The following is a 27,855-nucleotide window of genomic DNA, read 5'->3' on the forward strand; positions in this document are numbered from 1 at the left end:
CGACGCCGGCTGTTCCTTTGTGACCAGAGCTGCTGCGCGTGCTTATCACGCACTGCTGTAATTTACATGTTTCCAGCGGCAGCACCGCCAGGAGCCACGAGCACCGACTTCTTATAAAAGACGGCTGCAGCCACCATGATGTCACACACAGGTTTGCACGCAGCATTCAGGAGCCTAAACTTTGACCTTTTGGCTGCTACCATGTTAGTTTGTTGGAACAGATAGAAAAGCTATAAAAGAGCAGGACACTGATCAAACGTTCAGGCTGCAGAAGTTTTTTTTGTCTGTCCAACATTTAAAATAACTGATTGATTTAAAATCAGTCAGTGAAGCTGCAGGAAGCAGAGAGCGACTGTCTGATAAGATTCAAGTATGAACGTTTGGATTGACATTATCATCAAAAATTCAAACTGCTCCTCATCAAACACATTAAAGTTTTAGCTGTGATATCGTGGACTCTGAGCAGTCATTGCTGAGTCACCGGCTGTGAGAAAGTGCCTTCATGTGGCCTGTTAATGACCCGCCGGAGCTCCTGGACAGGAAAAACCTGACTGATCTCCTCTGGCCTCGGTCTGCCTCTCTGTGCGTGTTGTCTGGATGGTGTGCACAGACGTGCTCGCCTGCAGCAGGCTTTTATTGTTCAAACTGGCCAGAGTGAACATTTGAGGTTTACCACAGTGTGACAGCACAGGCAACAACACGCACACTCACTAAATGTCACTTCAGCACACACAGTGAGAGCAGACGAGGTGCAAACGCAGCCAGCAGTCATCCAGCTGACAGCTTCCTTTCTTCTTCCAAACACGTTTTTATTGTTCGCTCTCACGGTGTCACGGCTCCACGCCACTTCTCTTCCACCGGGCGCTCGAGTGAAAGCGTTCTTATCTGAGTGCTGCAGGGCTGGGGGGTGGATGGGCGGGTGGAGTATTGGAAGTAAAATCAGCAAGAACAGATCGAAGGTTTCTCCTTTTGTTTAACTTCGTTTAACTCGGCTGAATTTGGAGGCAAATCCAAGTCAGTACCTGAACTCTGACCCCCTCAGAATCAGCTGATGTTTTTTTATGTGCAATATCTTATTTAATAAAGCAGCGCAAAGGTTTACCCTCATAGTGTGAGTATTTTCAGAGTCGCGGGCCTGTGAGGGACACAGACGGTCCAGATTTGATGATTTTTTTAATTGTTTTCAGCATTTTTGAGCTCTCATAACATCAGGAGATATCCACGAGGTTATTTGAGGCCTGAAAAACAAATTTAAGTTAGGTTAAAAAAAACCAAATGAACTTTTTACTGATGGGAATCACCAGACACCCCACGATGGGACACTATCACTGTACGATTGCAATACTGTCAGTTATTTTTTTGCTTTAAAAATTGTCAAGCACAAACAGACCGAGTTTATAGAAGGAAGGAGGTCGCCGTCCTGTTTTTACTCGCGTGATGAGCTGTTAGCTGCTCTGAATTCAGACTTGTCTTCGTCGAGCTCAGCGTGTCCAGCTTTGGATGGTTTTTCAGTTGTGGCAGTTTGACGTAAGGCTATCTCAGGACACTGGTGCATGAGACGAGCCCTCTTGTTTGTAGTTTTATCATTTGGTGTCCATCTATCCACACAATATGACAAAATATCACGATACTGTGCTGATTTTTTTTTAAACTTTTTACCCACTCCAAGCGTCACAATCTGAAGATAAAATCAGTCTTTTTGTTCGGTGCCGCTTTGTCTGACTGTGAGATAGGTATCGTATCATAGTATCAATAAAAGGCGCCAGTTCAAAGTCAGGCAGAGGAACAGAAACAAGTGTCGGTACCCTGCATGTCCGAGCTGCTCTCTGAGAAACCCCCGAGGTGTGCTGGAGGTAACGTCAGCTGTAATGAATTAAGAAAATCGTACTCCAGGTGAAAGTGATGGTTTGCAAAATTGCACTGAAACTCTTTGAATCTGTACCTGTTTAATTCATGCCGTGCTTTTTTTTTTTTTATGTTTGTGCGATGGCTGTATTTGTGTTAATGCCTGCTGCACACACGGTCAGTTTACCAGAGAAACACTGTGGTAAACTGAGATGCAGAGATTCACGTATACACGCAAAATATCATAAGAAAAAGCATCTCTTTAAGAACAACTCAGAAAGCCGAGAGAAACCCCGACAGTGTTAATGGTCTCTGACTGTGCTCCTCTGTCTCCTCCTCAGTGTGTAACTTCATGTGTCACGAAAAATGCCTGAAGACGCTGCGGAAGGTTTGTTCCTCCATGACTCCGTCTCTGGTCCAGGTGAGTATCCAACATACGCTCATGCTCCAAACTCCAAATGAACCAAAATGCGTCACTACAGACACGGGACAATGTTGGCCCGATGTGTCTGGAGTGGGAGCAACAAGAGTAAAAACAGGAGGAAGGTGCTGTGTGAGAAAACAGAGAATTTACATTGATTTCACTGCCAGTTACTAGTCCGTACAGACATTTGCACATCTATAAAACCTTCCTGCATTGAGAATACAAAGCAAACGTTGCTACAGGATGTTTTCTGTAACATACACGTGGTAGTTGGTTCGGATTGGAACCGCACTGAGACCATCTCCTCCAAAATGTCTCAGTGTGGTTGTTTTGGTTCGCACCCATTTTAAACAGACTAAACACTGCAGGTGAGGAAACACCTTTACTTTAATCTCTGGACCCCAATCTGGGAGCCAATGGGACGAAGGCAGGGATCCCCAGACGTGATGGGATGGGGTTTATTTTTACACCTTGCAGGGCTGAACTTCTTTAGGCATTACCCATCAGAGAACGAGAATGCAAACACGATCAGATCAGACATCAGCCGGCCTTTAACCGACCAGCTCCCCGGTCCAAATGCAATTATGCTGATGTGCTCAGCTGAGAGTCTGGTGCATTTACTTGTAGCAAGTAGGCGCCATGTGCGCTGCCTCCTGCACACTACACCCATGCATCCACCCGCATCTAAACCGCACAGAATATTTCCAGTAACACGAAAGCATCTGAAGAGGACTATTTCCTGCTCGCTGCTGCATGTGAGCGAGGAAAACTGGAGAATATTCCAGTCTGATTCTCACAAATGTGTCCTGAAAAGTTCAGCTGCGAAAGTGGCTTTATTGTAACCTCTAAGTGAGAACTGACTTTTATGTAATTGTGCAAACAGGAGACTAAATCACACTGTAAGCCACAATAAGACTAATAAGCTGATGTTACACGGTATACTTAACCGCTACAGCGTAGAGTAAGTTAGGATCTTTGGCTTTGTGTTCGCAGCTAAAAGAATAGTTCAAATATTTATTTAAACTAACAGTAATTTAATATTTCACAATAAGGATTTCCAGCAGTCCATGTTTGTCAGTCTGCACATTCAAGTGGTTCAGAGTCTCTTCAGTTCAGGTGTGTGGAGTGTGTGTGTGTGTATAGCGTTTATTGTTAGCAGTACTACCCAGGTAGTGTGTTATATTGAGCTCTCATAAGTTAATCTGTCCAGAAGCAACGCAGCTTCACTTGTAAGTAGGCTGGAAACTTTCCTGCATCACAGGTGGATTAATTTGTCTTACTCGCACAATTTCATTTGTGTTAATTCACATTTTCTCGATTGTGAACAGCAGCCACATGAATCCACCACTTACTGAATTGCGAGAATGCAACTCATTGTTACAAAACATGGTTGCAATATGATTTATACAAAGACCGCTTGTACAGTACATTAAACTTACTTCCTAGCTTACTTAGTACCTAGAAGTACTTCCATCCTACTCTAAGCTCACAAGTAAATAAATAAAAAAAATAATACAGCACTTAAAAGAAAACAAATAGAATTTACACACTTAGCTAACAGGACTTAGCTAGCTGTTAGCACTTAGCTAACAGCTAGCTTGTTATGCTAATTATCCTTAAAAATAAAAACAGAGGTATATCTGGATCAAAACAAAAAGTGTTCTCATTTGCCAACAAGCAGAAGAGTAAAAGCCAACTTTGTATCTTCAACCATAACTTTTTAATCAGGACTAAAGAAAAAAAAACTCCAGGTGAGTTGCTCCAAGCAGCATAACTAGCATCAACGCTGTTCTCCTGCGCAACTCAAATTCACAAGCACCACACGGTGTCATAGTGCCACCTGCTTGCATTCCTTGAGTTAATTTTATGAGGCAATTTTTGTGAGTTAGGGTTGAAACAAAATGCTTATTTTCAAATCCGGACCTGAACCTCTCACAGATCACCTGTCCACTCTTTAAGTATGCCTGTCATTGTCTCAGGATCTAAGTGACATTCAGAGCCCTCAAAGAGTCTGTTTACTGTAAATAACAGTTTAGAAACCAAATCAGAGCATGGCTTTAGCTTCTGCTGTGGACTTTATCACTCTGTATTGTAAGAAATGAAAAGCTGCAGAGACTTCATTGCACTGAAACAAGTGGATAATTGTGCTTCCAGTGAAGGTGACATTATAGAAATGGCCCATGGTGAGTGAACAAACTCTACCCAGCAGAACAAACCAGACATAATCAGCCAACAAAGTTATAAAATGAAAGCAGCAGACATGCTTTGTTCTGTCAGCTTCACAGTTTGCTCTCCAGCCCTTCTTTTTATTGTCTCCTTCACTTTTGCCGCCTCGCTGAAACGCTCCACACACGCCGACACGATGTTTATCGATCAGCACAGCACTGATCACTGAGCTTGACTAACTGCTGCACCGATCAATAGCCCTGCAATAAACACGAGCAGGCGGCAGCAGTGGTGTTTTCTCCTCACCTGCTTTTAATGTGAAATATCCTCAGGCTCCTTATTATTGCTCAGGCAGCTCTTGGGTCAGGTTTAACTAAAGAGCGTTCAGTATTTCTACCCTCCGACCTGACAAGCAGCAGCTCCATTATAAGCACAAAAACAGCGCGGCACAAAAAGAAGCAAACAAAACACAAATGGAAAACAACAGCTCAGAGTGTGGTCTGTGTGGTGCTTCAGGTAACATACTTTCACTAGACACACTGAAGTGTGATCCAGGAAGTCCAGTTTGGAGGTTTGGACACCAAAACACTCAGCTTACAGAAATATGATGGACAGTTCCCAGATTATTATTACAGAAACCAAAACCTGAAGGCAGCAGGGCCCCTCAGAGGTTTCCTACGTGACAAGTATCATCATGATCTTCTTATCGCCTCTGATAGTCGACTCGTGTCTGTGCTCAGTGCAGTGTTTGATGTTACTGGTCACAACATTTTAATGAAGAAATTGGAATACACAATTAGCATTAAAGGAAACGCACTGTACTGGTTTGAATTGTATTTATGGGATACTTCCTGGTATTTTGCATGCAAATTTTGTTGGGAGATTTCCTCAATCACCTAAGGGTCTGTGCTGAAGCCAAACTTTTTACTTTATGCATGCTTCCCTAATGTAATATTATTAGAAAACTATATATTTCTATGTAGATGATAACCAGTTATATTCATCTATGACGTCATCTGACACAAGTCAATTAGTTACTACTACAGGGACGTCTTAAAGACATGAAGGTCTGGATGACCACTAGTTTCTTACTTCTAAATTTGGGTAAAACTGTCCTTCTAACAGTCCTGGTTTTGTTTGAGGTCCTCTTCCTGAGAAAGGCGCTGTTGCATAAAACTGAACTTGTATTTCTCTCGATAATAAAATGTCGAACAGTAGAGATGTGCCATAGGAGAGTAACAGAAATGTGGTTTTACGTACATTCGGTACAAGTTTAAGATCATCTGAATCAGCATAACAAAATAATATGGTATCATCTGCGTATAACTTTACATAACACAGTGTCATCAATATAAAAACTGGAAAAACAACTGAACCCATAACTGAGCCTTGTGGGACACCGTTAAGCATTAGTTATCATTAATGTCTCCGACATCTCTTCCCAGCTCCACGGCTTTTCAGGGGCAAAAGTTAAATAAAGCTCTAAAAAATGTAATATATAAACATCAGTGTGCACACACTAATAACAAGATAATGTGTAAGTAAATGATTAAAGCACATTCGTGGAATAGAATTCAAACTTAATGTAAATACACTGTGAGCTGCCATACGGCTGCATTCACTTCGTTCTGGGGTGTTTGGCTCTCTTGGATGTGATGCAGCTGCAGGCCTTCACTCTGCCCCTCATGTTTGAATGTTATCTTCTTACATAACCTGTCATGCTGCTTCAGTGGTGGCTCATTATAAATAAAGGATTTGGAAAAATGCAAAACTATAACAGATCCCTCTGTCCTGACGGTCTCTTTATTCATTATAAACATTTCCACTCGGTCATTACAGTAAAGTACACAAGCGACACTGAGCGAGGAGCGTTAAAGTGAAGGAAAAACAGAGCAATAAAATGCATTTAATCATTTCTTTTTAAGAAATGAAGAGAGGTCATTGGATCAAACATGGCAATTACAACAACAACAACAAATAACAGCCATGATATTTACAGTAACATCTGTAAGTCAACATAAAAACTGCAGCCAACAGCTGTATTTTGATGGGGACTATTTTCATCAGAGGAGCAATACAGATTTACAGACTGTTTGGAGCAGCAGGAGCAATGTGCTGTTTTGTTTTTGGGGTTTTGTTTTTTTAATTAAGCTCTGTATTCATGGACAGCCAATAGGCTGGAGGCTCAGTGTTGCGTTTACTTTGTCTGTTTGTTAACATACATTGCTGCTGCCCCCTGCAGGTGCCGGTGGCTCACTGCTTCGGTCCCGCCGGTCAGAAGAAACGTTTCTGCTGCGTCTGCAGGAAACAAACAGAGGGAAGCACGGCGCTGCGCTGCGAAGGTCAGACCAGCACCATCACCAAGTAGACCAGTGGATTAAATCTCATGAGTGATTTTTTTATTAGCGTGTGTGTGTTTGCGTGTGTGTGTTTCAGTGTGTGAGCTGCATGTCCACGCCGACTGTGCCATCTTCACCTGTGCCGACTGTCGCAGCTGCCACCTGGACGGGATTCTGGAGCAGGTATCGCTTTAAAAAATATCAGTATAAACATAAAGTGTTTCCAACAGTAAGCTGGACTCAAACTACGGAGGCCAATGCTACAGTTTTCAGTCTGACCTCATGGGGGCGCTACTGCCTCATGTTTCTTGTGCCTAAACTCGCACACAGTGACACAGAAATGTTACTGAAGATGAGGAGTTTCTCTGTGACATTCACAATCAGATCATAAACGGGCTGAACCAGAGAAGTTCAGTCAGTTTGGTTAACAAACGGGCTCTTCTTAACTGGCACAGAGATGCTGTGTTAAGGCCGTGTGTTATGTTGTAATGCACAAAAACACCACCAGAGGGCAGGCTCTATAGGTGGAAGATGCAGCTGAGCTCAGCGAGCTGTGAAGCATGACTGCTGGAAGTAGCTTAGAGGAGACTCCAGCTACGTGATCCATCAGTGAGCCGTGTGGCATATCGATCAAATTAATTATTTTAGGTATTTTAATAGTTTATTCTGATCCCTCACGTCCATAGCTATGACGACTTTATTGTAGATTTTATTGTATTTCTTTTTAAAATACTGACTTTGTTAGAAGTAACACAAGGCCTCTGAATTTATTCTCTCATATAGTACCTGCTGCTCTCTGGCGCCAGCTGAACCCTCAGCGTCCACTCATCTCGCGGTTTTGGTTGGTGATTGTGCAAACCTGAAACTGTGTCTAACTCAGTTAAAAACACAAACAGGAAATAAAGCAGTTGGTGGTGGTCGTTTCAAAGTGTTCTGCATCAGTGTTCTCCATCTCTGTGCTCCTGCACTGAGCGATCACTGAAATGTGCTGCAATGACCTTGTCTCTCACGCTTCATCCCTCGCCATGCACGCGAGGCTACCAAAAAAAACAGGCGCATGGCAGGGGCGCTCTGTCCTCCGGCATCTGTGACACCATTTTTTGTGACAACAATGAAAACGATCAGTCACTCCTTGAACTGAAGAGCAGGGGCTTGAGAAAGTTCATGCATCAGTATTTTCCACTAAAGGAAAGGGAAGTGTCACCAAATGCAGACTTTGTGATAAAAACTGCTGTGAATACTGCAGTGTAATACCGATGTGCATGAGATGAGATGGTAGCTATTTCCACCTTAAAAAACAAAAACAAAAATAATTGATAACTGAATTCCTACCTAACAAATTTTCCATAGTTTGAAATGTAGGTAGCGCCCACTGTGCAGCTAGTCTACAATAGAAACTGGGCTCTGTGATGTAGTGATATTGATCAGGTCCAGTCAGTCTGACTTTAATCAAAGACGTTGTAAGACACTTCAATGAGGATGTCTGCCGTCGGTTCAGTGTGTGTAGCTCGATCAAAGCCCATCGATCGCTCACAGTCTGGATAAAAAGTAAAAAGCATGAAGCTGATCTCCTGCAGAGCTGATGATGGCAGACAGGCTGACAACAACCCCGGGAAGCTGTCGTCGGGTTTCAGCCCATTTATTCACACAGTGCACTTTTCTTTTTCGGTGCTTTCCTCCTCACAAATATGACATTTCATTTTTACATCCTCCTCAATTAGCTGCGGCTGATGGGGACTATATTTAGCGCTGGATTGAAACTCATTTGGCGGTCTTCTTTTCTTTCTGCTCCAGGATACGTTCCACCACCACTGGAGGGAGGGAAACCTGGCGTCAGCGGCAAGGTGTGAGGTTTGCCGGCGTTCGTGCGGGTCGTCTGACGTCCTGGCAGGGATGAGGTGCGAGTGGTGCGGCATCACGGTGAGAATCAGCGAAGAATGTGTCAGCGTTGATTTCCTCTAGGGTGGGGTTTAGGTTGGGTTTCAAGCAGCTCAAGTGCTAAAACCTGCAGTGCCTCTAACGTCCAGCAGAGGCTCCAGTCCATTCATGACACCTGTACAGTTGATGAATTAAATTCCATTAAGGTTTAAAGCTTCACCCCAGCTAACTGGAGTCCCTGCATTCCCAGACTATTCTCTTCCTAAATTTAAATTGAACCTCTTTGAGATCATTTAGCTGTCTCTGGTCCTGATGATACAGAAACTGTTAACAAGTAAAGGTGATTCCTGAGTCTCCACAGATCCACAGATTACCCCCTAGACCAGGGGTGTTGAACTCCAGGCCTCGAGGGCCGGTGTCCTGCAGGTTTTAGATCTCACCCTGGGTCAACACACCTGAATCAAATGATTAGTTCATTACCAGGCCTCTGGAGAACGTCAAGACATGTTGAGGAGGTGATTTGATATTTAAATCAGCTGTGTTCTGATCTAAAACCTGCAGGACATCGGCCCTCGAGGCCTGGAGTTCGACACCTGTGCCTTAGACTGTATATATAAGTTTCTGGACTCAATATGAAACTTCAGCTGTAGTTTTTTGTGACCTCTTTGGGAACCAAGAGCACCCATATTTGGATCAGAGGGTGGCATGCGTTATCAGCTAAACTACCAGCTAATGCTAACTAGCTTGGTTATCAACCTAATTTAATTACTTAGAAATGCTCCAAAAGGCTCCAACAGCACAAACACAGTCCAGAGGTGCAGTTCAGGTGAAGCCTTGCTAGCAGCTAGCTGAACTGTCAGTCAAAGAGGCCACGCCCCTAATAATGTAAATTTTAACACTCTACAGGTGTTATGAAGGGGGGATTACCTACAGATACTAAAGCAGTGTGTGTATCAGGCTGTAAACGTGTCTATTTCTGCTGTAAAGTTTTAACATGGAGTCTGTGGGGACTGACTCGCTGCTGGAGCCCCTTGTGGGCGTTAGAGGAACTGCAGGTTTTGGATTCGTCTTCCACCCTCAGACGATGAGGCTGATAAAACTCTGAGATCACGGGTGTTACATGATGTTTCACTTCCCTGAGCTTTGTGTGTGTAAAGTGACATGTTGCTTTCCCGCCTGCAGAGCCATGCGGCATGTTACCTCGGCGTGCCGGCAGAGTGCACTCTGGGACGTCTGCGCTGCATGCTGCTGCATCCGGCCTGTGTCCGCCTCGACTCCAGAAACTTCAGCAAGATGCACTGTTACCGCATCGCTGAGAGCTGCAGCCACGAGCTGGGTATGCACACAGTGAACCCCGCCTTACAGAAAACGTTCACATTTCAAAAAAAATAAAGATTTACATCATCGGGAGTTAATGGAAGGCAGGTCTGCACAGCAGGAGTGAAACAAACACACACATGCTCCTCCAGACCACATCCTTTGACGCTACTGACACAAACTGTGTGAACCGCAAACACTCGGCTCGTTTCCTGACAGCTTCACTGCTGATCTGAGCTGTGAAACTGAAAAAAGATGTTTTTTAAAGAAGTCAGGATGTGAACAGTGCAGACAAACATCCAAACGCCGAGAGCTGAAACACGAGCCCCTGCAGGTTTCAAAGGGCCAAATCACAAAAACACTTCAGGGTGTTTCTGTTTTCCAGAAAGTTCTTCCAAAATAAAACTCTTAAAAGCAAAACAAAACAAAGTCAGAGCGCAGGAGGCTGCCCGTGAAAAAAGGCAGCAAAGTCAGGAACAACAAGAGTTCATTTTCATCCTCCAGACGATCTTTAAAGTCTCACAATATCTGAACTCACTTTTCTACTCTGTTTGTAGAAAGAGTTGAGACGCTGTAAATTAAATACAGAATTTGATGATTTTAAAATCTGTATTTTATTCACAATAGAACACAGAAAACATATCAAATGTGTAAACAGAAAAATAAGATATGAGCTAAAACACACAGGTTGGTGAATCTCTGCCCATCGTTACTTCTGAGAAACTCTGCCTCTCTAAGATGCTCTTCTTATACCCGATCATGTGACTGACCTGCTGCCAGTTCATCTTTTTAGTATTACTTACGTTTCCAGCCTTTTCTTGCCGCGTACCAACATTTTGAGACACGTTTCAAATTCAAATTGAGCTTAGAATTTTTGGGAAATCTCTCAGTTTAAACATTTGTTCAATTGTGAATAAAATATGTGTCTATGAGATTTACACATCATTACTTTGTGGTGATTGGTGTTGTGTTTCTACACTGAAACACCAACTGTTGTGATAAGAGAGACAGCTGTGGTGCTGTCAGAGACCTTTTGTATTTTTTAATTGATTGTTGATGCTTTGAGTTGATGCACCTGTTTGGAAGGTGCTGACAAATAAAGTCAAACAACAACTAACAGGGGGTGAAATAATAAACATGGAGCTGAGACAGACACAGCGGCCTCCTCACAGTGATTTTAAAGACGTTTGTCTTTTTCTTTCTTGGCTGGTGATATTCTAGTCATTGACAAATCCACAAACTAAGATTTCAGACGTCAGGCTCTAAATGAGAATAAGGTGAGCTGCTGATCTGTGTCCGTTTCAGGTTGTTCCAGCTTGTTGAAATCTGATCAGGAAGTTCTGTCTCCAGTAAACTGTCTCACCTGACCGGCTCTTTTCCTCCATGTTTCCATCAGATAACTGCGATGATGCTGATCTCTCTGCTGCAGCAGCGCCAGCATCCAAAGACGGTCAGCCGGCTGCCTCAGAGTCAGGTCGGTTCACCGTATGTCTGTATACGAGCTCCCTTTGTGTTTCAGAGGTTTTATTAATGACCGACTGGTGGACGATACAGCTGTGGAATAACATTTCTGCTTGCAGATGTTGCAGTCACATCTGGTTGTGTCTGGTTTGTTTACTGTGACCCACAGGTAAACAGTTTCTCAAGGTGTTTGATGGCGACGATGCAGTCAAGCGCGGTTTCTTCCGACTGGTCTCAATCACAAAGAATGAGGAAGTGGTGGTAAGGGCTCTGCTTCCTCCCAAAAACCTGACACACACACACACCAAGACAGGTACTACTACCTCTTTTACCACCGAAATCTCACACAACTTTCATGGAACACAACTTTCAAAATAAAAGCAGTGAGCTATAATTCTGTAAAAGCTATTTTTAGTAATATGACACAGAATGGTGTCAGAGGAATATCCCGAACACCGTGACTAATCTTGCTTCTCAGTAAGACTGTGTCTAACTTTGACCTTGGTTGGATTCGAATATTAATTAAGGAAAGATTATGAAATGAAAAACCAGGATTTACATAATTAAATAGTCACAGATATGAAAGGCTTAAAACCCCCAAACTTATGAGTAAAGTCAAAATTATGGAGTAAAGGGTTTAAAAACTTTTCGTATACAAATTAACAATAAGTTACAATAAAAACAAATCAAAATTTGACTCAAACTTAAAAGAAAAAAACAAATCAATAAATTAGAAGATGACAAACGATAAAACTAAAAATAATAGTCAAATTTCTTTGATTAAAAAAAGTAAGAATTCTTTAAAAAAGTTTAAATTTTGTCCCAAAAACAGGAGAACGGTCAAAGTTCAGATTTTAAATCTTAAGTAAAATAAATTAAATAAATAAAATTCATAACTGTCAAATGAAAAGTCAACATTAGGTACAGCAATAATTGAGAATATGAAAAAAGATTATGAGCTAAAGAGTAAGGCTTTCAAGTAGTGACAAATTAAAACCAAAATGAAGACTGTAAACTAGAAAGTGAGTTAAATGCCTAAAAAAAATATAATTTTTTTAGGCATTTAAAAAAACAAAAACAAACCTGTGTTGTCCTGCAGGAGGCGGCGCTGAGGGCCTTCTACCTCCCCGACGACCCTCAGGACTTCGAGCTGCATGAAATCGGCGGCCTGCAGCGTCTGCACAGCGACGACATCCTGAACCGTAACGGCAGCCCGGACAACAGGAACTCGCTGAAGGACGGAGGCGACTCGTGGCTGCTGAGGGCAAAACCACGAGTCACTGAGGTCATCAAGGTGTACACTGACTGGCCCAGGTGAGTTTAGTCAGGACTCTGTCCACCACAAGAAAGCAACCTTTTGTCACGTACTGTGTATAAGAGATGAATGTAGCCACTGTGATGGCACCCACTGGTTGAATCACGAGGTAGCCCCGCCCACTTTGATTGAATCAAAATTTCTGACATGATCATCGTCCTGTATATAGTCCTTCAAACTAATGACTAATGAGACCATAAACGTGTACGACCACAGTTGTTTGCAGCCAGAGGAGTCGCCCTCTGCAGGTCATTGGATTTAATGCATATTTAAGCCCATCAAACCTGGAAGCTACGTCCACCCGTTACGCACAGAGTCCCTGGTTTTTGTCAGGTTTTGCTCACTAACTGTTTTTGTGTTTCAGGTCAGGCGTTGCTTTCATTTCGGTTTCCGTCTCAGACAGCAGCACGACGTCCTCGGTCCTCGCCGAGGTCCTCAGTAAGCTGGACAGACAGGTAAAATTACAAGTGTTAGACGAGTCCAGGCTCATATTAATGCCTGAATGAACATGAGCAGGACATTTGAGCAGTTTATACTTCAATCTGCAATTTGGGCTGTTTATGTAAGTTCAGCCCTGAAACCACAGTGAAGTCATCTGATGGTGTCGATGATATGTGCGGTTTCAGGAGGAAGATCTATCAAAATTCTCTCTGCTGGAGGTCTGCATGAGCAGCAAGCAAGGTGAGAACTACCTGCATGAGGAAAAACAAAATCACATTTTGGTGACTGAAATCATGTGAAGAAAAATAACCCAACCTGCAGCTGACCTGGAAAACGAGTATGAGCACTGCGGTAGAGCACATATTAATGCTGACACGATGATGATGCGGTGTTATGCATATGTCCCTATTACATCGTTTATCACTCAAACACAGGCCTCTTTTCTACAGCTCGACCAAGCAGGACCAACTACAGGAACCATATTGTTCTTGTACAGATTTCCTGTTTTAAATCTTATTTTATTATCACTATTAATAAAAACCATTCATAGATTTAAGTAAAAAAAAAAAAGATTTGTCTGGAAAAACAATCACTGATTTCAAGCTTTTCATAGAGTTCAGCATTCTGATGTATGAGCCACACCTTTGTACAGCTACAATCTTTTATTTAATACTTATTTCTGGTGAAACTTTACACCAGAGTACCAGTATGAAGGTCAGAAATTGCAAGGGTAAAATTTTAATCGCAGATAGTTTAGATTGGAAATTTATTTATGGTGAGAAAAAAAATTAAAGTCACCGATTAATATATTATAATATAATATATAATATGAATGTAATCAGGTCTTACAATCTTACTTAAATCTTACTTTGTACAACCAATAATAAACCATTATTAAACTAGAGTTTTTCAAATAGGCTACGCCCATATTTGGTGCATTTCTGACCACGCCCCCTATTTTGAGATGGCCTTTAAGCCACACCCAATACAGCTTTTGATTTTCTTTTGTTTTTTGTTCAACTTACTTTTTGAATCTACTCTACATTTTTTTTTTACCAACTCTGCTACATTTATCAGAAATAATCACAAACATGTTTGGTAGCATTAGCACAGTTAGCAGCATGATGTTGTTTTAATCGTGTTTAGACAAAACTCTGATTTCTGCTGTTACATTTTTTTATTTTTTTTGACAGACGCTCGGCCAATTTCAAATTTCAGCCATGTTCTCAGTGAACATGCAAGATCACAATGAAATACATTAGGTCTCTAGAACACGTCACAGTGGTTTTCTTTGTTGGTGTAGATCCATTTTTGAAGTGGTTCGTGGTCAGCGTTGAGCTGCTTCTGGCCCATGAATATTTTCAGCTCAGTTTAGTGTTTTGAATACTTAACCCACACCTGAACTGCACACAGTACAAGCCGCTGTCGTTCTCTTCATTTAAACATTAAGCACCTTCTTCAGCGCTTCTAAAACCATGAACTTGGACCTTAGAGCAGAGCGTGGAGTCTTGCCATGCTCTGCAGAAGCTCTGTGTGATACCGAAGAAGGTCGTGACCTTTCTGTCTCTGTCGTCCAGTGCAGAGACAGGCGCTGACTCCTCAGGAAAAGCTTCGGGACAAACTGCAGGAGATCAGGAAGGTAAGAGGACAAACAAGATTTCATGAACTTTCATAAATGCCAGCGCTGAGAATAAGTGATGCATTTAATTGTTGCCTTTTGCACATCCAAAGATTAGTGACTAGCCATGTGTCTGAGGTCAGATTATATGAATATATTAGATTATATTCACCAAGTTAGGTTAAGGTTTTGGTAGCGCCTGCGTGTCATTCTGTCTGTAAACATGATAGCACAAACATTTTTTGAATGAATTCTGATAAAACTCTGTGAGAGTGCAGAGTGTTCTCGTGTTGGCGGTCCATTAAAGCTTGGCTTACATCCACCGAGGTCTTTAACTTCATGATTAATTGGTGGAAAACTGACTTAGAAAACATGATTCAACATATAGAAGGTCTCGTCCAACATAATTTGGCCTCTGACCTCTCCTACAAGGTCAGTAGATTGATGTGAAGGTCACAGTGGTAACAGCAATATTTAGAGCTTTCTAAAGCTACGTTTCTTAATGCCATTGTTGATTGTGTTTATGGTGGAGTGAGTACTGTCAACAAAAAGAGAAAGAGCTGCATAGTTAAAAGTATTCTGCAGTATAATATTGTATAAAAAGTTCTGTTTATTGTCCTGTTATTTACAAATCAGTATTTATTATCTGTTACCAGCTCCTACATAATGTTTGCTACGCTCACCACAAACCTCTTGAAGTATGTTTCATAAGAACAAAGAAAAGAAGTGTTTATGAGCGTTTACAGCTCAAACACAGCATGAGGAAGAAGTGCACCGCAGCCTGCTGATGCTCGACAGATTTAGCCACACTGACCTCGGTGTTGTTGGTACACAGCATCGTTTCACTTCTCTTATTTATTTTGATTATACGCTTTTAACACCCAGCTTTAGTCCGCGGTTTAATTTTAGTTACTGTAGTAACTCTGACACGTGTCACTAAAATAAACGCCACTTTTTTTTTTGCATCATTATCATTATTATTATTATTATTATTATTATTATTATTATTATTATTTTAGTTGCAGGTATGCAAGTCTGCTAAGCTGGATATCCGAGCTGCAGATATAAATATTTTTAAAGTATAAAAATAATGGTTTCTGCAGAGGGTGACACTCTTTGTTTTCTCTGTGGCAAAGCCGCCAGTATCAGTTAGCTGATTCTGCTTCTTTCGGCGTCTCCTGCTGTGCATGGTTAGGATCTGCAGTCATCGAAGGGATTTCAGTCTCCTCTCGCTGTCAGACGTTTCCATGTGTTAGACAAACGTGTTAACCACTCCACTGTGGAGCAGCTCATTATTTAGTTTGCAAAATTCATCTGCAGGTGTTTACATTATCTTTTATTTTGTCTGCATGTTTTCTGTTTTTGTGACCATCGAGAGGGAGAGGGAGGGGAAGCGTAGAGATGACGGGCAGGTAAAGGTCGGGGACTCGTGGTCTGCATCCTAACCGCTTGCCTCTAATTCAGTGAACTTTGTGGTCATTCCTGCGTTGTGCCTCAGTTAGATTGTAACCATAGTGCAGAATAAAAAGATGGTGGACGCGCCCTGACGTGGTGATGTGGCGTCGCGCTGTGTGCAGGTGTCTCTGCGGCAGATGAACCAGACTCGGTTCTACATCGTGGAGAACAAGAACCGGGCGGTGCGGGTGGAGCTGCTGATTGGAGGGCTGCCCCCCCTGCTCACCACAGAAAAGTACACGCAGCTGATCGAGGAACACCTCGCCATCAAGAGTGAGTCGCTTTAAAAAACGCATGCTTTCCTCCTGCGGCGCCCTCTAGTGGTTGGATGTGAACCAAACGTGATTAATACGTGTGATGAAGTTAAAAAGTGAAGCTCTGTCCTGTTTTTATTCAAACTGAAGTTTTATGTTCAGGCTCATTTCCCCCTTAACTGTTAATTTCAGGTTTAATTCTGCCCCTCTGACTCACCTGTCCTCCTCTTCCTCTCTGCAGGTCACCTGGTCACCATCAGCAATTTCTATCTCAATCAAGGTGAGTCGTCCGTCGTGAAAGCAGCCTGCTGGGCAGTTTTAAGGACACATGTAGTCTTTCCTGGCCTCCTCCTGCTCAGATCACCTTCTGTAGTTTTCACACTGGTTCTGTCCCACGAGGACTTCTTGTGTCCTTATGGGTAAATAAATTTGAACACATCTTACTGAATTTATGTCAGAAGAAATCTGTGAACTGCAAGCTAAACATGGTGAGAGTTGGAAGCAGGACTCGAGCGTCGCCTGATGGACAGAGACGGATAAATACAGGTTTCTAAAAAGGACAGGACTCTGTCTGAAATGCGCTGCTGTCCAGATCAGTTAAATGGTCTTCCTGACTCATTGACGCTCACTTATGAGGTGTGATCAGAAAGTTCTGGGAGTTTTCCATAAAAATCTAAAATCTCTTTTTCAAGGTCATCTTCAGGTGCAGCTGATCTCCTGTGGTTTGTTGAAATGGTGACTCTTCAGCTGTATTTTTCTCTGTGCTCAATGGCGCAGTGAGGTAAACCTGCTGAGCAGGTAGGGTGCGGTGCGTTGAACACTGCGTTGAGTGGTGGCACCATTGGCGTCGTTTCCTTCGGTTGTCTCCGTCAGAAGTCTGTGTTCGCTGTGCGACCCTGGGGGACAAATATTTAAAGAAATGATGATAACGCTGACGGTCACACTGCTGGCCCGATGAACCTCAAAACCCTGACTTTGTATTATTTAAGAGCAAATTCTTTCTGATCACACCTGGTTTCCTGTCTCAGTGATGCATGTTCATATTTAACACAGTCAGAGTTTCTAATAATGAGCTCAGTGCGTTCAGATCCCACAGCTCAGCCTTAATATGCTCTAAACACTTGGTTTCAGTTGGCTTTTTGTACCATTGGCTCTATATGACATCACAAAGAGGTGATATTCCTAATATGGTCATCTCAGACCTACAAGCTCCACCCCCCTGCTGTTTAAACCCATAAGGTTGTCGGCATACGGCTGTCTTAGAAGAAAGTTGGCAGCAGCTGGTTTGAGATAAACTGAGGGTCTGAGTTAGCCGCTTGAGTAAGTAATAAGTCCAAGTATAAAAATTTGGAGCTGGCAATAAGCAGAACTGCCCCCTGTAGGCCGTATTTAATAAAAAACAAGAGAAGACATCAAACTGAGATTTTTCCTCTGTGTGTGTGTGTGTGTGTGTGTGTGTGTGTGTGTGTGTGTGTGTGTGTGTGTGTGTGTGTGTGTGTGTCCAGGTGCGGTGGTGTTGCAGATCTCGTGTTTCGCTGAAGCGGAGAGGATCTACATGCTGGCTAAAGATACTTCCATCAACAACAAGACGCTCACCTCGCTGGTTATTCCGGCGATCACGGTAACTGTTGTTCAAATACGCCTCATTACACTCAGGCTCTGCGAACACACTCTTAGCACGAGGAGTTTTGGTGTCTTCTTACTGAACCGAGCAGATGTAATGAGGCTGCGGTGCTTAAAGAGCTCCAGGAAAATCTCTGGAAACAAGCACACTGAATAAAACCATTCAGCTTCCAGATGTCTCTTACCTCTGCCCAACATCTCACCAGCATCTGGTTTTCCTTTCAGCACAACACACCAGGAGAAGATGTGTGTCCTCTGCTGGTGTTTGTCAACCCGAAGAGTGGCGGTCTGAAGGGGAGAGAGCTCCTCTACGGTTTCCGGAAGCTCCTGAACCCTCACCAGGTCTTCGACATCATGAACGGAGGCCCGCTGGCCGGGTGAGGACGACAGCACACCTCCTCGGTGAAAGCAGAGGATTTTCCGACACCGTCACTACTTGTTTTATAAAACAAACTACAGATCATCACTCAAGACACAGCAGTGGGTTAGCAGTTAGCAGATCTCTTCTGATTCCTGGTGAACTTTTCGCCTCACTGGAACCATAACCAGCAATAAATTTACTTAGAGAAGAATTATTGAAGAGGTCCAAATGTCCTTCAATATGAAAGAAACTCAGACTCGAGCACCAAACAAAGGGCCACCCCATCACTGAAAAACAAAACTTTCAAATTTCAAAATGTACCCCTTCATAACACCTGTACAGGGGGGGGGCGTTTTGTAACTCACCTGTTTAAATTCTATTGACGCTTACAGTTTAATTATTAGGGGCGTGGCCTCTGTGACTGGAACAAAGGCCACACAGAGTGTTTGTGCTGTTGGAGCCTTCTGGAGCTTTTTTAATGCAGTTATCTGACCAACCTGCTGTGAGGTTAACTAATTCTAGGATTTTATTTGGATGGGTTTTTTTTGTTTATCTGTGTCATGTCTAATTCAGCTAGCTTTCATTAGCTGATAACTTAGCACCACTTCTGGGAGCCAAATATTGAGATAATATTAAGGGTTTGAAATGGTGGAAACCAGTGGGATCACATGTAGTGTGTGACGCTAACTGGCAAACCTGGCAACATTTCCATCAGTCTGCTGCAGACCTGATTTATCACCATCAAAGTTAAAAGGTAATACAAAATGACGTTTGCCTGTTTATTTATGATGTTATTGTTATGGTTTGTTAGTAATTGTTTAGGTTTTAACCTAATTTTTAAAATTTGAAACAGAAGAAAACTGAACTAGTTCTGCTTTCTAGAAAGAGTTGCAACAACCTCAACGCCATGCAGAAACTGAAAATAAATATAAGACTGCAGGGGGATGCGACAGAGTACAAAGAGATGAGAAATTACCACAAAAAAGACACAAAGCAGCTAACGAGAGCCACAAAAACCATTGCCAAGTAACATAAAATCATCTGACGGAGCCACAAAAAGCTGAAACAAAAGCATTGTAGATGCAACCCAGCAGCAAACAGTGAGGCTGGTTCCAGTCTGGGCAGGTAGTCTGTGGAGGGGTACCAATCTCCTAAAGACATTTGTGAAGTTTCAGTCGGCGTCAGAAATGTTCACCTCGTTTTAAATTGTGGTCATCGCAGTAAAACTGTCTCTACTGTTCGCTCTGCAGCCTGCACACATTCAGGGAGGTTTCCCGGTTTCGGGTGCTGGTCTGCGGGGGCGATGGGACGGTGGGCTGGGTCCTGGGAGTGCTGGAGGCTGTAAGGCACAAACTGACCTGTCGCGAACCGCCCATTGGCATTGTACCACTGGGAACAGGTGAGACCAAACGCTGCTCCTTTTATTTGTTTTCTAATACAGAGACGAGTTCCTGTTGAGTCGATTTGGGCACTTGGCAGTTTTTAACTTGCTGGTAAACAGCGGAGTTTGATTTGTGTCCTGTCAGGTAACGACTTGGCTCGTATCCTGCGGTGGGGTCCAGGTTACAGTGGTGAGGACCCTTACCACATCCTAGTGTCGGTTTATGAGGCTGATGAGGTTCTGATGGACCGCTGGACCATCCTGCTGGACGCCCAGGATGTCTCAGAGGATGGCAAAGACAACGACTTCTTGGAGCCACCCAAGGTCTGATCCAAAAGCATTATCATTATTAAAATTAAACATAATTTCCAAAAACCTGAAAGATGTTCGTGGTCTAGACTTTACAACCAGACAAAAGTCCATGAACTAACAATCGTCATGGTTAGTTCAGATGCATCTGTAACAGCTGGAACAAGAAGTTCCACTGACTGCTTCCTGAAAGCCAATCAGCTGAAAACATCCTGCAGTCTGGTCATTCTCCTGATGCCAGAAGTGAAGGACAAGCTTATTGTTGCCATTTGATTCAGTTTCAGCTGCTCACAACTTTCCTTTCATACAGAACAGAAAGGATCTGGACTGCCTGGGAGTTTTGTTCATGTTACTTTGTTCCAGCTATCAGCTGAACTTTGGAGGGAGGTAGATTTTCTCCTGGTGTGTAGAGGGGCTATGATGTCATCCAAAAACACTCCACTGATGTTTTTGCACAGCTAATGCCAGAGCGAGTTAGGAAAAACCCATAAACCCAAACAAATTGTTTGTTAATTTTAAGGATATCTATGAACTCCACAAGCTACGGTAGTTTCCGCTGCCAAGGTGGAGCCCAGTGGTGGTCGATGACTGTTTGACAACAAGATTATGCACAAATTTCACAGAACTCGAAGGGAGGTGGACAGGACACCTCCCTTCGAAGTAAAAATGTAACAACTCGTTAAATTTTGGGATTTATTTCACAGAAAAAGTGAAATAAATCATGTTAGCCTCGGTGGAGATCTCGGTTCTCTGGGTATCCCTGTAGTTCTTTTTGTTTTCACAACTTAGGGTTGGTTTAACTTCGCTCAGGTTGTGGATGTTTCCGTTTCTTATGCAGATGCTGTGGTGGAAAAAAATGGATAAAAGTATCATGGAAGTATCTGTCTTTCCCTCAGATTGTCCAGATGAACAACTACTTTGGTCTCGGTATCGACGCGGAGCTCAGCCTCGACTTCCACCTGGCTCGAGAGGACGAACCCGACAAATTCACCAGCAGGTGAAAATTTATGAGAGGGCAAGAATTTTGTGGTCGATTGTAATTTCCTATTAAAGTTGACACTTTATGAATAAGAGTTAGGATTTTTTTGTAGTCGACATCTAGTGGTGCGTGTTTCTGACAGTGAAGACCATGTTTCCCATCAGCCCTTTTGCTTCCTGTCTTCCACAGGTTTCATAACAAAGGTGTGTATGTGAAGGTAGGCCTGCAGAAGATCAGTCACACCAGGAGTCTCTACAAAGAGCTGCAGCTTCACGTGGACGGGCAGGAAGTCCCATTACCCAACATAGAGGGGCTAATCTTCCTCAATATACCCAGGTAACACACACACACACACACACACATGCACACACACACACACACACACACACACACACAGTCTTGACCTCACGTTCATCTTCTTGTGTGTAGTTGGGGTTCAGGTGCTGATCTCTGGGGGTCAGAGGTCGACAGTCGCTATGAGAAACCCAGCATCGATGACGGCCTGTTGGAGGTGGTTGGGGTCACAGGGGTCGTCCACATGGTGAGACAGTTTAGAGTGAAGAAGTACAGACTGGTTTTATCCAGAGGGTTTACCACACTGTGTGCGTGTGTGTGCGCAGGGCCAGGTGCAGAGTGGTTTCCGTTCCGGGATTCGCATTGCTCAAGGGAACTACATCAGGCTGACATTGAGGAAACCGATACCAGTCCAGGTGGATGGAGAACCGTGGATCCAGCCGCCGGGACACATCATCATCTCTGCTGCTGGACCAAAGGTACACTCCGTTTGTCCCCACACGGCTTCCGTAGTGTTGTTTGTTTGTTTTTTTTTTTACTTTAGTGAGTGTTTTTTTCCATTTTTATAGAAAATAACATTTGAACATAAGACAACAGAAGAAGGACCGACCAAACAAAAAAAAAAGAAGAAGGGGGATTAGGCCATCTAGGTAGAAGTTTGACATACACAAGGTTACAAGTTGAAAATTATGTACAACTCAGATACATATTATTACCAGAGGTAATACAAAGGAATACCACAAGGCTCTAGAGTAATTTCTCAGTAAGAAAACATTTCCATTTCTTCCAGTATTTTTCACATTTTTCTGAGGACAGTCTCAAGGAGGTTAGTCGCTCCATAACGCGAATTTCGTGTGTTATTTCTGTCCGGTCCAAAACAGTTGGAGGTTCCCCATTCAACCACTTGCGTATTATAGCTTTTTTGCTGGCTGCCTGTAGTAGCTGTAGCAGGTATCTGTCCTGTTTCTTCAGTCCAATTGGTATGTTGCCTAAGTAAAAGACACTAAAGCTCCCCTCCACCTGTAACCCAGTTATCTGCTTGGTTTTTTCAACCACTTCTGTCCAGCAGGGGGAGATTTTAGGACATTCCCAAAAAATATGGAAGTGGCCTACTGAAGTATATCCACATTACCTCCAACATTTACTATGTTCAGCATTTTTACTTTGGAGTTCTTTAATCTTAGGGGTGATTTTTAAAAAAAAAAAGCTCCGAGTATTTTTCCAAGTGAACTCTCTCCATGAATCGGAGCTTGAAGTAGTGGCTATGGTTTTACATATATTAGACCAATCTTCTTCAGATAGGTTTATTCCGCCTCTTTCTCCCATCTGAGTTTAATGTAGGTGGTAGACAGTTTCCTTTCTATCTGTAGTATTGAGTAGGTCATAGAGATTTTTTTTTTGTTAGTTTCCCTTTAGATGTATAAAAAATTTGAACTAAAGGCTTTCTCTCCTTGGACACAATAGCTGTATTAAAGTGATGTCTTAATTGGAGATATCTAAAGAAGTCACCCCTCTAGAGGTTGTTACTGTCTGACATTTGTTGAAAGGTATCTAAATCTTTTTCAGATGATATTTTCCAATATGCAGCAATGCCAAAGTTGCACCAGTATTTAAACCTACTATCAATTTTTGCAGGGGTGAATTCTGTGTCATATGCTGGCCAGTGTAGTATTCTTGCATCACTTTCAAACATTTTGTCTCTAAGTAACCTGAGCCAGATCCTCAGTGGTACTTTTATGCAGTTTGATACTTTGTTTAAAAGGGACTGCAATAATGGTTTATCCCCGAGAATAGCTGGGAGAGGGACATTCCGTAGTGTTTGAATGTTTTTGCTTTGATGTCTCTTTACTGAAAGAAAACAAAGTTTTCTCGTTGTACTACGTAGTTTAGTTTATTCAGGATGTTTGAGGCATGCACCCTTTGGTCTTTCGTAGTTAATTCAAAAGAAAAAGCAGCTGGTTCTTTGACTTTTGTTTCTAAATTCACAAACTGAAATTGAAAACCGTGACTTCTGGAGTCATCCTGTTCCTCAGTGTTACAGTCACACCAGGGAAATTGTAGCCGGAGACTGTGGCACAACCAAAATTATTGTGACCGCGTGCAAATAACTCACGATCTCGTCGCCTTTGAAATGGTTGCTTCAAAGACAGGGATCAGGTCTGCAGCTAGTCGCAGTCAGTTTCAATCTTGAAATCATCAAGATGGCAATGAAACAGCAATTAGACAGAGTTATCTCTTATCTGCTATCAGTCTGTGATTGGATGGGGTCAAGTTGGCAATTACATGCAATCTTTTTGTGAAAATACAGCGATTATTGTGATAATCGGCAAAAACTGCAAATTAAACTGCAGAAATTAACTTAAACTATTAAGTCCAGACAGATCCTCATGGATGCTAATGATTAATTCATGTGGTCTCCTACAGTTTGCATAGAAGTTGCCAGCTGGTGTGCAAACACTTGCCAACTACTCTCCCCGTGGTACTTAAACTATTAAAAGTGTGATGCGAATGGGAAACGGGGAATGTCTTCAAAGTAAAAGTAGAACCTTTTGTAACATGTTAAGTTCTATGGTAAAGAGCAACTTTTACTTTGAAGGTGATCTTTACAGTTATATTTCCTGTAGTTTATCTTTACATGTAGCTTGTTATATATTATGTATACACCTGTAGATGATCTGTGTTTTAGTTTGGAGCCATTTTTGCTCCTCGAGTATGTTTGCGTGAGGAAAAAAACTTTGTTTGGGAGTTTTTAGGGTTACACTTCTGTCGTCTTCTGCCGTTTGTAGGTTCGGATGCTGAGGAAGTCCAAGCAGAAGCAGAAGAAGTCATCAGCTAACATGAGGGACGGACACTCGGAAAGTCCTTCTTCCAGAGATGGACACTGACCCGATCACCCGATAATGGCCGTCCTGCCTGTTATCTGCCTCCTGCTACTGCACATGGGTAACCATTTTGGTGCCAGCAGCCAGCTGTGAATTCACTTATGTAGCTTTGCAGCGACACTAACGGGCCGCAGACGGAACACAGACTCGTGGACGTTTACCGTCTTGCAAAGTGGGAGAAAGTCATGGATCACTTGGGATTGCATTTCATGCCTACTGTCCAGGCGCCGACCATTTACAGAAATCACAGTAACCGTGGTTAATAATTCCACTCCTAACTTTTTTACTTAACAGTAAATAACTCACAGCAGGATGTCTGCATAGACTGCAAAAGAAATTGTGTTGAATTTTGACCATTTCTCAGTATGAATAAGCTCTGCGCTGGAACAAAAAACATCTAGACAAGTATTTAAAGTGTCTGTCCGGACGTGACTGTATATGTGCAGTAAGTAGCAGTACTCAGTGTCAGCTGATATATTATATAATAACTTTAGTCGTGAAAAATAATGTGCAGCTATAGAATAATTATGACCTCAGTGTTGGTCTGTTTGTCATCAGAAAATATGAAGAAAGCGGATACTGAAGACAGCGACGGGCAGTTTTTTAAAAGCTGTTACTACATAATGTTTCTCGAAAGCAGTAATTTCCTGGGAGGCCCCACTACCCTTCTTCTTCTTCTTCTTCTTCTTCTTCTTCTTGATTTCTTGTATGAAATCCTTTAGTAATATTTACACACAGTGTAGAAATTTTACACTATTGAGCATAATTAAAGTCAGATCAGGGTGAGCTATGCTAAGCAGGGTTAGCTGGAAAGAAGAACAGTAAAGCCTGGAGCAGGTTGTAGTTCAGCAAAGGGAGAGCTGTTTATTTTTGATGCTCACACAGATTGCAGTAAAGCTTGTCTTACATAGAAATAGATAATTTAGAATAATTTTAAAAAATACCAAAGGCCACCTAATAATTTAGTTTCAATCAGCAGAAGAATAAATATCTATCTATCTATCTATCTATATATATATGTGTGTATGTATGTATATATATATGTATGTATATATATATATATATATATATATATATATATATATATATATATATATATATATATATATATATATATATATATGTCTACAGTATAACATACAAGTGCAGATTTCTTATAAGAACTACAGAACATCCAGTTAGGATAGCATTAAAGAAACAAACATTTCTTTTTCTCACAGGAGCCTGTTTTGATATTTTTATTTTACAGAAGTGTGTGATGGCACTTGTTCAAGCTGTCTGGTTATTTGAGATACTGAGAAACAACCCAAACAGTGGCCATTACTTTAACTCAATTTAATTTTGAAAATTGTGTACCAGATACGAAAATTAGCCTAATAACACTCCTGTAGCAGTTAGTAACTGTGCAAGCTTGTTAGCTAGTTTTTTTTTTAGTCAGTTGTGTGCATTAAGGCACATTGAAAGTATGTTTATTAAACAGGATTTTTGCTTTTGTTCATTAAGTTCATTTGCAGCTAAACAAAACACAAACATCTTGAACATGCAAGCTAAGTGAATGGTTACTTAGCTAGCACTAATCTTTACTTTTGGCTAGTGTAAAAACGTGACTAATATTTTGTAACCTGAAAATGATTCATTTGAGTCCGTTTTTAAAATGCAGAGGTCAAAACCACTCAATAAAAGTTATCTTAAACTTTTAGTCATTAGAAAATTAACTCACTGTGTGCCATTTTAGTTACAGGTGCCAGAAATTATCTAGAAGACCTGTTACATTAAAAAAGCTTCCTGCTAAGCTAGTTTTCTCAATTAAAAGTAGTAAAATTATTAGCTTAGCAGGCTAGTTAGCTACTTTAAAAGAAAGTAAGCTATTAAAAGATTGAATTTGTTCATTGTCCATATCAGGAACTAAAAACTGAAATAAAACTCTGTTTTCATTTCCTGAAAATTGAAAAAAAATGTAGCTAGGCAAATTAAGCTTAAAATATTAGCTAGGGAACTAGCTATAACAGAACTTTGCTATGTGTAATAGTAATATTAGGCTACTTATTTTATAAGTCAAATTGAGGGTTTCAGTTAAACTAACCTAGATTCTATATTGGTAATGGTTTAATAAGCAAGCTTATAAAGATAGCATATACAAATGAAATAACAAATTCAATTCGTCTGAATGTTACTGAAATAGAAAAGGTAAAAAGGTCAGTGGTAAATGTAACCAATGAGGTCAGGTATAAAGTAATTCAAATATTGTGTAAGAGGTGTGTTGACCTTGCACAACAATCTAATAAATCGAATTATTTCATTTTCAGTACCACTTTGTAGATGATGCCTTCATCCGATCTAAATTCTGTATTGCTGAATTGATCCAAAAATCCCAACTTAATCTAAACCAGACCTAAAACAACAGAGCCAGCAGAGTCCAACCTTAACTTTTATCTCCCCCTTTTTGCTGAGACCTGCTCTTTAACCATGAAGGAAGGACTCAAAGTTGAGCTCCATTTGCCATTTTAAAGACTCTGACAGAAGGGACTTAATGAAAGGGGCACTTTGTTCACATTCCCAGAGTATGAAGAAGCTCAAAACTTTGAAATAGACTAAAGATCCTATGCTGAAGGTTCCAGCTCTTGATGTAGCCTCAAAAACATTCAATAACTGTACTTTGGCTGTAACTTGTACACTTAAAATCAAACGTGTGCTTAATAGATTTACTTTCATGTTATTTGGTGCTAGAAGATCAAATATGTATAGTAGTTCTGTGCTTGGTTTGAGATTCGAGGATGATGTTTTTATTTTCTAAGCCTTAACATGAACTTTATGAAATCTGACTAATGAAGGTGAAATACCTCTCGATGGCTTCATTCAACCCTTTTCTGCAGTCGCTCTTTTGGCCAGTTTCCACCATTCTACTGTTACACGTTTCTTCATTTTTCTGTCTCATATGCATTGTTTTTGCATTTCAGTGTTGTTAGATATTCTTGTTAAATATCTCCAAAACTGAAATACTGAATTTCTATTTAAGTCAGTTTTATTTGTATAGCACCAAGTCACAACAGCCACTGCCTCACAGCTAAACATATGTAAAAGTGATTGGAAAAATTAGCATTTGAATGCCTGAATTTTTTTTCTTTATCAGTTAACCCGTGCATGGCTACAAAGTACAGCCTGAAAGCTCTATTAGCTGCCCCTTGGTAGGCCTCCTTAAGTTGGCCAATCAAGAGGAAGTGGCTTTTTAGCTCCTCTGGAGTCTCAGAATTAAAGTATAGAGTTTGGAAATAGGCAGAATAGGTCTCCTCTGATAACATCACATGTGGTTAGTGGTTAGTATATAAAGATAAATTAGTTGTTGTAAATGTTGAAAACCTACCAAATTATGATTTATAACTCTTTAAATTTCACATTTCCTGGTTTCCCAGACTCGTCGTCCACAAGTGAACCAGACATCAGCTTGTAATAAAAAGAAAATGAAGGGTTGGAAGACACTTTCATACACAGCAACATTTAATTTTGGTTCACCTA

At 41.6% G+C, this 27,855-nt stretch overlaps 1 protein-coding gene across 1 annotated transcript in view; it reads left to right on the forward strand.

Moving 5' to 3' along the window:
• The window catches only part of LOC134635610 (diacylglycerol kinase theta), a 29,466-nt gene extending 4,152 nt beyond the window's left edge, over positions 1 to 25,314 (forward strand). The window contains exons 2-23 of the mRNA XM_063485008.1: positions 2,187 to 2,266; positions 6,678 to 6,777; positions 6,872 to 6,957; positions 8,569 to 8,694; positions 9,835 to 9,988; positions 11,366 to 11,443; positions 11,600 to 11,691; positions 12,530 to 12,744; positions 13,110 to 13,200; positions 13,372 to 13,426; positions 14,764 to 14,825; positions 16,382 to 16,532; positions 16,755 to 16,793; positions 18,019 to 18,134; positions 18,362 to 18,513; positions 19,748 to 19,896; positions 20,024 to 20,202; positions 21,084 to 21,184; positions 21,356 to 21,502; positions 21,596 to 21,707; positions 21,787 to 21,939; positions 24,247 to 25,314. Coding sequence (XP_063341078.1) covers positions 2,187 to 2,266; positions 6,678 to 6,777; positions 6,872 to 6,957; positions 8,569 to 8,694; positions 9,835 to 9,988; positions 11,366 to 11,443; positions 11,600 to 11,691; positions 12,530 to 12,744; positions 13,110 to 13,200; positions 13,372 to 13,426; positions 14,764 to 14,825; positions 16,382 to 16,532; positions 16,755 to 16,793; positions 18,019 to 18,134; positions 18,362 to 18,513; positions 19,748 to 19,896; positions 20,024 to 20,202; positions 21,084 to 21,184; positions 21,356 to 21,502; positions 21,596 to 21,707; positions 21,787 to 21,939; positions 24,247 to 24,345 — 2,537 coding nt within the window. The 3' untranslated portion in view covers positions 24,346 to 25,314. The remainder of the gene's footprint in view (positions 1 to 2,186; positions 2,267 to 6,677; positions 6,778 to 6,871; positions 6,958 to 8,568; positions 8,695 to 9,834; positions 9,989 to 11,365; positions 11,444 to 11,599; positions 11,692 to 12,529; positions 12,745 to 13,109; positions 13,201 to 13,371; positions 13,427 to 14,763; positions 14,826 to 16,381; positions 16,533 to 16,754; positions 16,794 to 18,018; positions 18,135 to 18,361; positions 18,514 to 19,747; positions 19,897 to 20,023; positions 20,203 to 21,083; positions 21,185 to 21,355; positions 21,503 to 21,595; positions 21,708 to 21,786; positions 21,940 to 24,246) is intronic.
• The last annotated feature ends 2,541 nt before the right edge of the window (positions 25,315 to 27,855 follow it).

This window comes from Pelmatolapia mariae, linkage group LG2 (assembly GCF_036321145.2).
Source record: "Pelmatolapia mariae isolate MD_Pm_ZW linkage group LG2, Pm_UMD_F_2, whole genome shotgun sequence".
NCBI classification, from domain to species: domain Eukaryota; kingdom Metazoa; phylum Chordata; class Actinopteri; order Cichliformes; family Cichlidae; genus Pelmatolapia; species Pelmatolapia mariae.